At 42.0% G+C, this 10710-nt stretch overlaps 1 protein-coding gene across 2 annotated transcripts in view; it reads left to right on the top strand.

Moving 5' to 3' along the window:
• The window catches only part of LOC120028229 (immunoglobulin superfamily member 11-like), a 105957-nt gene extending 95986 nt beyond the window's left edge, over positions 1-9971 (top strand). The window contains exons 3-8 of one of the 2 annotated variants that reach the window (XM_038973386.1): positions 570-777; positions 1204-1359; positions 2504-2626; positions 6662-6809; positions 9446-9674; positions 9732-9971. In XM_038973386.1, coding sequence (XP_038829314.1) covers positions 570-777; positions 1204-1359; positions 2504-2626; positions 6662-6809; positions 9446-9674; positions 9732-9971 — 1104 coding nt within the window. The remainder of the gene's footprint in view (positions 1-569; positions 778-1203; positions 1360-2503; positions 2627-6661; positions 6810-9445; positions 9675-9731) is intronic. The other variant, XM_038973387.1, reaches the window with a different exon arrangement.
• Positions 9972-10710: the final 739 nt, after the last annotated feature.

Here is a 10710-nt window from a genome sequence, read left to right on the forward strand (position 1 = left end):
ATCCTCATCCACTCACTTGCCTGGCTGTTGATTCTCTGCTGTTTGGTTTTATTTAACTGTGGGATGAAGTATTGCATTTTAATTAACTTAATTAAACATGACTTGTTGAATTATCTCTAGTGTGTAGCAGAGAAAGGTTTTTGATTAACTTTCTACGATTACATTTAACCTCAGTGATTGTTTTTCCATTCACATTTAAGATATCGTCATACCCTTTATTTCCTCAAAATTAATCAATTCATTATGTTTGTACCTCAATATAAAGCTCTGCATCAATTGACATCTAGGTAATGCACTTTCCCCTGCTGACCCAGGATAGACACAGTTGGCCACAGTTTCATGAACTCACATCTGGATGTACAGTGGACAGAAAATCTCTGATGTTCCATTGAAATAGAAGTGGTCATTCGCACATGCTAGAAAAATAACAGAAAGGCCTGCACACTGTACGTTCCTAATGACCACCTAATGACCAACATCTCGATCCATAGGATCTTTGTTCGGTCAAACTAATGATATTCCATAGAAACGGCGTGAGTGAATCTCTGCCTTTGTCTTTCTCATCTCAGGTGATCATCTACCAAGGTGGCCAAGTGTTCAGTCTAGCCAACCACTTAAATGGCCGGGTGGGTTTCGTGGCCACCATGCCCAGCACAAGTGCCTCTATCTTCATCAACAACACCCAGCTGTCAGACACGGGGACATACCAGTGCCTGGTCAACAACCTCCCCGACAGAGGGGGGCGCAACATCGGGGTCATCGGCCTCACCGTGCTGGGTAAAACACACACTACTGCATTAGAATTACAATTAAGGGGTTGCATACTATGCACATATAGCCTGGAAACTCTAACTTGACTACAGACCAGGCTACGGTGCATAGCCTACTGTGATAAAATGGATGCATTAAAACTAGGAAGTGTAAGCGCATTGCATATTGTAAGAATTCTATTGTATGACATTTCTTTTGACAAATGAGTGTGCTAAGCTGGTTTTAAAGATGACTCTTATAGCATGTTGGGACACCACAGTTCTGTATGTGTATACTATAAGTACAAGATCTGCTTTAGATAGGAGCATCTGTTAAATTACTAAAATGTAACGTAACATGTAAGACCCGATGCCTCTTCAGGAGGCTAGGATCTGTCTGTGCTGATTGCTAAGGTACTAACTATACCCATCTATCTCCTTTCTGTCTCTCCAGTGCCCCCGTCGGTGCCCTCATGCCGTGTCCAGGGCACGCTGGATGTGGGCGCTGACATCATGCTGATGTGCAGCAGTGAGGAGGGGATCCCCACACCCAGCTACACCTGGGTGAAACTGGAGTCGCTGCCCAAGCTGCCCCACACCGCCATGCAAGGTATTAAACCCCTGGCCATGGGCGTGCCCTTTTGCCCCACCTTCGCTGGTAAATCAACAAGTATCTTTGGTAACGTCACCGTGGCTTCCGCCCACCCGCCCCCAACTCTGCCCCTCAGGGTGCCACCACCCACCCTGGTCCAGTTCAGGGCCTGCATTCACAAAGCATCTCAGAGTAGGAGTACTGATATAGGATCAGCTGGTCAACAGTTCCAGTCATTGTATTCATTATGATCTACAAGGCAAACTGATCCTAGATCACCACTCTACTCTGATACTTTTTTTTGAATACGGACCAAGTTTTGTGTGTGTGTGTGTGAGCCGTGCAGTGGCCTCTCCTCTCTCTCTCCAGCTGTGTCATCACAGCACAGTGTGATTCTTACCGTACTACACTACTGCTCACTTCAACACAAGGCTACCCTCCACAAGGACTAATCGGCTTAGGTTTTCTTCATCACTCCTCCTCCTGCCTGTCTGTGTTGTTTTACACAGTAGATATCAACTGTACCAGCACTGCCACCATGATATCTGTCTGCAAAACAGCCCATGTTGCAGAGAAGAGGGTAGGGGTGAAATCTAGGCCAGTAATCTGGATTAAGTGCTTATGTGGTTTGTTCCAAGCTCCTATGGTAGCCTTTTCTTAAAGGCAGTTGTGTAATATAATGTAATACTCCATAAATTATCAGACGTATGAACAACGGCACTGTAATTGGGTTTATATCAGCAAGGCACTGTATAATGTACAAAATATACACCAGCCGTTTTACGGGAAGTGATTTGGTGCACTCTATTGGGTTTTTTCCAGTAGTCCCAGTTACTGTACCTTATCCTAAAGCAAGTTGAATAATGCTGTTATGTAAAGTAACATATCTGCATAATACTAAATAAGATGTGCTCAACAACAATGTCAACTGCCTAAATTATTTTGAAATGATTTTGGTTATTTAAATTATTTAAGTAATGTATGAACGTTACAAGCAAATGGTTACATGAATTATTAGTCCTAAAGGAATTTCATTCATATTTAATCCCAATGCATTTTAATGAGATGTTTTTGTGTCTTGTCTATTTGTTCTGGGGTTGTGGATGGTGTTCCCCAGTGATGTTTTAACCCTAGACTGGCATGGTTTGTGTTTAAACCCCAGACCAGATGCAAGGGACCGTAACACTGAGGAACATCAGTACCAGTACCTCTGGTCTGTACCAGTGTACAGCCTCCAACGCCATCGCCAAGAGCACCTGTCTACTCAACCTGCAGGTTGTGGCACGTAAGTACCCAACATACTGATGACATAAGCACGGCTTTGTGCAGTACCACTCGGAATAAAACATTTTAAAAAACACTAATCGGAACTTATCAATGTTAAATCCTTAAAAATATTGATTTTATTGTTCAAAATTATTTCACTCTGGATATACTCCTCAAGGATTATTTTTTTTCTTTTTTAATTTGTAAATTTTTTAAAGTGGTAGATCAGCTTTAATATTGCAGATAGACTGTGGCTTCTATCAACGTCTGCATCATTTCCAATACCCTATATATATTTTTTGTAAATATATACAGTACAAGTCAAAAGATTGGACACACCTACTCATTCAAGGGTTTTTCTTTATTTTAATTTTTTTCTACATTGTAGAATAATAGTGAAGACATCAAAACTATGAAATAACATATGGAATCATGTACACTACCGTTCAAAAGTTTGGTGTCACTTAGAAATGTCCTTGTTTTTGAAAGAAAAGCACTTTTTCTGTCCATTAAAATAACATAATTTGATCCAGAAATACAGTGTAGACAGTGTTAATGTTGTAAATGTCTATTGTAGCTGGAAACGGCTGCTTTTTAATGGAATAGCTACATAAGCGTACAGAGGCCCACTTTCACCAACCATCACTGGGTTTTCTAATGATCAATTAGCCTTTTAAAATGATAAACTTGGATTAGCTAACACAACGTGCCATTGGAACACAGGAGTGATGGTTGCTGATAATGGTCCTCTGTACGCCTATGTAGATATCCATTAGAAATCAGCCGTTTCCAGCTACAATACTCATTTACAACATTAACAATGTCTGTATTTGTGCTAAGGTTTTTTAAATGGACAAAAAAATGGCTTTTCTTTCAAAAACAAGGACATTTCTAAGTGACCCCAAACATTTGAACGGTAGTGTAGTAACCAAATAAAATGTTAAACAAATAAAATCAAAATATATTTTAGATTCTAGATTCTTCAAAGTAGTCAAACTTTGCCGTGATGACAGCTTTGCACACTCTTGGCATTCTCTCAACAAGCTTCATCTGGAAGGTTTTTCCAACAGTCTTGAAGGGGTTCCCACATATGCTGAGCACTTGTTGGCTGCTTGTCCTTCACTTCCCGGTCCAACTCATCCCAAGCCATCTCAATTGGGTTGAGGTCGGGTGATTGTGGATGCCAGGTCATCTGATGCAGCACTCCATCACTCTCCTTCTTGGTCAAATAGCCCTTACACAGCCTGGAGGTGTCTCCTCATTGTCCTGTTGAAAAACAAATGATAGTGGGACTAAGTGCAAACCAGATGGGATGGCGTATTGCTGCAGAATGCTGTGGTAGCCATGCTGGTTAAATGTGCCTTAAATTCTAAATAAATCACTGAGTGTCACCAGCAAAGCACCACCACACCTCCTCCATGCTTCAAGGTGGGAACCACACATGCAGAGATCATCCATTCACCTACTCTGCGTCTCACTAAGACACAGCGGTTGGAACCAAAAATCTAAAATTTGGATTCATCAGACCAAAGGACAGATTTCCACCGGTCTAATGTCCATTGCTCGTGTTTCTTGGACCAAGCAAGTCTCTTCTTATTATTGGCGTCCTTTAGTAGTGGTTTCTTTGCAGCCTTTTGACCATGAAGGCCTGATTCATGCAGTCTCCTCTGAACAGCTGCTGTTGAGATGTATCAGTTACTTGATCTCTATGAAGCATTTATTTGGGCTGCAATCTGAGGTGCAGTTAACTTTAAGGAACGTATCCTCTGCAGCAGAGGTAACTCTGGGTCTTCCTTTCCTGTGGTGGTCATCATGAGAGCCATTTTCACCAAAGTTCTTGAAATATTCCAGATTGACTGACCTTCATGTCTTTAGGTAATGATGTACTGTCTTTTCTCTTTGCTTATTTGAGCTGTTCTTGCCATAATATGGACTTGGTCTTTTACCAAATAGGGCTATCTTCTGTATACCACCCCTACCTTGTCACATCACAACTGATTGGCTCAAACAAGGCACGCCTGCTAATTGAAATGCATTCCAGGTGACTACCTCATGAAGCTGGCTGAGAGAATGCCAAGAGTGTGCAAAGCTGTCATCAAGGCAAAGGGTGGCTAATTTGAAGAATCTAAAATATAGTTTGATTTGTTTAACACTTGTTTGGTTACTACATGATTCTATATGTGTTATTTCATAGTTTTGATGTCTTCACTATTAATCTACTGTAATGATGTGCGCTGAGAGTCGGGAAGCAAGTTCAGGGAGTGAGTGTTTTAATAAAATATACAGAACATAATCCAAAACAAGAACCTCGAACAACGCACAGACATGAAACAGAAACAATGACGCCTGGGGAAGGAACCAAAGGGAGTGACATAATAAGGGCAGGTAATCATGAAGTGGTGGAGTCCAGGTGAGTCTGATGACGCGCAGGTGTGCATAACGATGGTGACAGGTGTGCGCCATAACGAGCAGCCTGGTGACCTAGAGGCCTGAGAGGGAGCACACGTGACATCTACAATGTAGAAAATAGTAAATATAAAGAAAACCCTTGAATGAGTAGGTGTGTCCAAACTTTTGACTGGTTCTGTATATTTTTTGTAAATGTTCTTTATTATTTTATTATTATACCACCCCTCCCCTAATTGGAGTAAATTAGTGGACAACAATAATTTGTCTTCCACTTTCAGCTTATACATACTACATACATTTCATGGACAGTAAATTTTACATTAGTTATATTTTGTTTGTTTTTAGTCCTATCCTTCAGCGACTCCAGGAAAACGTTGTTCCCACGCTCCCCCTCTCCCAATTCCACCCCTGCCAGTGGGTAGTAACACTGTCACCTGAGTTATTATGCTGCTACTGCACTCGCCTGACCCTGCCTTAGAGTAGTCAGTCGCTGACACCAGTGGCAAATTTAGTGAGTGGCTCATTTGGGGTTTGTGACTGTCAAGGAGTAAATGGCATGTCACCGGTTGTCACCAGCGGGGCAGCTGTGGCTGTGGTGAGTGCGCTGACAGAGGCACGGGGGGCTGTCTGTATGTCTGTCTGTCTGTCTGTCAGGGAGGGGACCCACTGTTAGATCAGGAGAGTGATCCTATAAAATCTTTATCGCCACTCAGCAATCTGTTCAGCTGTCAACAACGACAGCATCATTCTCCCAGCGTATGTTGCAGCATGTATGAGTAAACACCTTCCAGGGTACTACTCTCTCTGATCTGTAGAACAAAATACTGACCTAAACGGCCCTCATAGTGGAAATGGCTAGTATTAATACACAATTCTGTTGTGGTTTTTAAAACTCACTAACAAATCGTTTTCTGATAAATCACAATGGTACAGGTATCATAGATATTATGGTTCAGATATTATGCTAAAATTCAAACATCATAATAGACATCCAAATGAAATCACACTTCAGTCCAATGAAATCTTTCCTCCAATTCACTATGGTAGCATAATACAGCCATTTGCATCCATGGATATATTCAATGTACTGTATTAACATATTAGAGCAAGTAGCTTTGTTGGCACAAATGAAAAGTTGCCTGATCAAATAGACAGGGACCGCTGTGTGTATTTAACTCATTAAGAAATATTCACAGACAGCACAAACTCCCCGTGAACACAGCTTTTCTTCTCCATTCCTCCCTCCCTGCTTCCCTCTTCAAAGTATTTACCTGGGGGGGATGAGTGAGGACATCATTACAGGTCCTGGAGAACCACGGGGCATTTTGTTGGCGTTCAACCAAAGCTCCTCAATGTTTTATTCATGTCATAATGCAGGGCTTACTCGAGTGGCTTCATGCCACGGATGAATAGGTGTTTGTGCTGAGCTTCAGGAGCTAGCAGTATTGAAAGTAGCTGTTGTAGGGGCATGACCGATCGTGTGTGATCTAGGTCCCGTTCATTAGGGAAAACCGAGCAAAACGTTATGTATTGGAAAACAAGTGTTTCATATTTGAGAGGTTCAGGTAGTTCATTTTCTTCTGTTTTGTACTTAATGAACATGACCCCAAGACTTAGTCTCTCTCTCTCTCCCCTGGTCCTTCAGCTCAGCCCCAGAGTGTGGGTCTCATAGCTGGCACCATCGCCACGGGCGTGTTGGCTGTCATCATCTGCTCTCTACTGGTGCTGGTGACACTCTTCTATTGGAAAAACAAGAACAAATACGAGGAGGAGGAGATACCCAACGAGATCAGGTGGGTTTTCCATTGAGTTCCTGCTTTCTTCCATTTCCCGCACCTCTCTGTCCATCTATAGCAACACACTAGTCTAAACATTAGACTCTGAACTCACCGTAATTGTTCTGGTGCTGTGCATTTGATAGGCTACATAGACTATGGAGTAGACAAGTGTTGAAAACGGAGATATACTGTATCTTTGAAATTGGATGATTACCCTTTTGAAGTTAGTTTTATCCATTTGTTAAGGTGTTAAAACTTTTCTTCATCACACCCCAATTTGTCATTTCAAATACTATGTGAATTCTCTGTCGCTTGTATTAATGGCCTGCTATTCTTCCTCTAAATTACTTCATAAATCAATTTGAAGATAAATCATTGTTGAAATGTTTCAGCTCTGAGCGAGTGGGATAACATCTGCCTCATTTGGGTGTTGATAATGTCCCTGAATTTAAATGTGGTCTCAGTGTGGTGCCTCTGCACTTATACCACTGACAATTAAAACAAAATGTAAACAAAATGTATCAGGACCAAGCTGTGGAAGTGAATGTCACTCCTCATAGAGTGATAAAAAGTTTAAGAATGGACCATCTTTTTTTTCATTCCAGTTTTAACCACTTGTCTTTATTTTATTTTGGCCTTCCCAATCATTACAAGCACTATTCCGACTAATAGGATACTAGTATTGAATATATAATATCATGAAACACAACAGGCCACTGTGGCTCATCTGAAGCCAGAAGTAAATATATTATCTCTAATGTAGGTGTGCCAAAAGGTGCCCCATACTGTAGCTGTTTAACTATACATTTTTAAGATAAGTCATGCATATTGCATGTTCATTTAATAGACTGTCTCACTTAAATCCCTTTTTATACCAGAGACATCCACATCGGTATCAGGTCCGTTTCATCTGCGAAGAGAGAGTGTTCAAAACAGTGTTATATCTAATTAGTGGAGCTCAAACACAAAACCTTATTGGAAAAGTTTTTACATTAAACATTCGCAGTAAGGAACACTGACTGCTCAGACTGGTGTTGCAAATGGATTTGCCTATTTAAATGTTCATAACTTTGAAAGAAACCGTTATTTTAAACCAATCCCACTATTTGCAATTATGAGTCCATTTCCGACTAGCGTTTTCATTAACAGCACAGTCAAACACGAATAAGAAGAATAAAAAAAAAACAGTAGAACGTAAGCTGCAGATGACTTCATAGGGCATTGACTAAACTTCCAGTCAGAACTGGAAGGGAAACCTAATTGTGTATTCAGATGATATTTGGATATTGCAACACACTTGTTAACGTAAAAGCACCAAATACGTACACTACCGTTCAAAAGTTTGGGGTCACTTAGAAATGTCCTTGTTTTTGAAAGAAAAGCACTTTTTTTTTTGTCCATTAAAATAACATCACATTGATCCGAAATACAGTGTAGACATTGTTAATGTTGTTAATTACTATTGTAGTTGGAAACAAATTGTTTTTTTAATGGAATATCTACATAAGCGTACAGAGGCCCATTATCAGCAACCATCACCCCTGTGTTCCAATGGTATGTTGTGTTAGCTAAAAAAAACAAATTTGCAATTATGTTAATACAGCTGAAAGGCCAGCATCCCGGAGTCGCCTCTTCACTGTTGACGTTGAGACTGGTCTTTTGCAGATACTATTTAATGAAGCTGCCAGTTGAGGACTTGTGAGGTGTCTGTTTCTCCAACTAGACACTCTAATGTACTTGTCCTCTTGCTCAGTTGCGCACCGGGGCTTCCCACTCCTCTTTCTATTCAGGTTAGAGACAGTTTGCGCTGTTCTGTAAAGGGAGTAGTACACAGCGTTGTTCGAGATCTTCAGTTTCTTGGCAATTTCTCGCATGGAACAGCCTTCATTTCTAGGAACAAGAATAGACTGACGAGTTTCAGAAGAAAGTTCTTTGTTTCTGGCCATTTTGAGCCTGTATTCGAACCCACCAATGCTGATGCTCCAGATACTCAAATAGACTAATGCCGGCCAGTTTTATTGCTTCTTTAAATCAGAACAGTTTTCAGCTGTGCTAACATAATTGCAAAAGAGTTTTCTAATGATGATCAATTAGCCTTTTAAAATGATTAACTTGGATTAGCTAACACAACATGCCATTGGAACACACGAGTGATGGTTGCTGAAGTGGGCCTCTGTACGCTTATGTAGATATTCCATTAAAAATCAGCCGTGTCCAGTTACAATAGTCATTTAAAACATTAACACTGTCTACACTGTATTTCTGATCAATTTGATGTCATTTTAATGGTCAACAAAATGTGCTTTTCTTTCACAAACAAGGACATTTCTAAGTGACCCCAAACTTTTGAACGGTAGTGTACGTCACATATGATGTTGATGGAAATACGATAAAGAGTGACATATTACTTAAGAGATTGAGTTTACATTTACATTTAAGTCATTTAGCAGATGCTCTTATCCAGAGCGACTTACAAGTACATACATTCATACTTTTTTGTACTGGCCCCCCGTGGGAATCGAACCCACAACCCTGGCGTTGCAAGCGCCATGCTCTACCAACTGAGCTACACGGGACCGAGTTGGATAGGAGTTGGATAGGAAAAACTGTTAACCCTATAGTGACCTCCCCGTGCCCTTTGTGCTTTACAGGGAGGATGATCTGCCCCCTAAGAGGTCGTCTTCAGTGAAAGCGTTTCACGCCGACGCCTCATCCTCTGAGAACGACACCCTGACGTCCACCAACACCTACAACAGCCGCTATTGGCACAACCCCAAGCCCAACTACGACACCAACTCCTACACCCGCTACAACGGCGACACGCGCCAGACGTTCTCTACGGGGCAGGCGGGTCACACAGGTCAAACGGGGGGACATGCAGCGCACACAGGACACGGGACGTTAGCTCCGCCGGGCTCCGCCCCCCTGGCCCGCCAGGCCTACTCCAATGGTAGCCACACCCTCCCCCCGCCCAAGACTCTGGTGGTCACCACCAACTCCGCCCCCTCCCCTCCCGCCATGGTGCGCAGCAATGGCTCGGTGAGCCTGAAGCCCGTGACGGTGGCATCGCATGGCGGGTACACGCACTCGTACGCCGTAAGCCAGGCCACGCTGGAGCGCATGGGCGCCGTGCCCGTCATGGTGCCAGCCCAGAGCAGAGCAGGCTCTCTGGTCTAAAGTAAACTGTTACTGGGCTGAACCAGCCTGCCTCCCCACTTCTCTGATTCTCCCTTTTTAACTCAAAAACAGGATTTGACAATACCAACTTCATCTAATGCCAACGTCTCCAAGTACAGGACCCCATTTAAAAACAGGATTTGACAATACCAACTTCATCTAATGCCAACGTCTCCAAGTACAGGACCCCGTTTAAAAACAGGATTTGACAATACCAACTTCATCTAATGCCAACGTCTCCAAGTACAGGACCCCGTTTAAAAGCAGCTCCAGGTGTTCTATTCCTATTGGTTGGTTTTGTATCTCTTCTTGGGTGTGGTTGTCTTTCACTGGTTCCTTGGATTAAATGGCTGTAACCAGTGGGATTATCGCACAAAAGTTACACATAATCTTCTAACTTTTCAGGTGATTGTGGCTGTGGGTTTTGGACTCGTCACGACAGTGAGCATTAACCGTTTAATCTCTGTTTTAACCACATCTAGACACTCCGAATCCTGCAAGTCCCAGGGAGAGGCATCCGATCGTGCATGTATATTCCATTAAAAACTAACAACCAGATTCTTGCTATTATTTCATATCACTCAGCTATTGCGGTGATAATAATTGTTTCGTATCTTAAAAAATGACAGAGATGTTCTTTGATTCACTGCAGTGGTCTTACATGAACAGAACCATGGCGGTGGAAATGGCCTTAGAAAAGCAGAAAGTTACGGAAGGGATTTCTGCTGAAGTACCAAAT

Source organism: Salvelinus namaycush, chromosome 34 (assembly GCF_016432855.1).
Source record: "Salvelinus namaycush isolate Seneca chromosome 34, SaNama_1.0, whole genome shotgun sequence".
In the NCBI taxonomy this organism is placed as follows: Eukaryota; Metazoa; Chordata; class Actinopteri; order Salmoniformes; family Salmonidae; genus Salvelinus; species Salvelinus namaycush.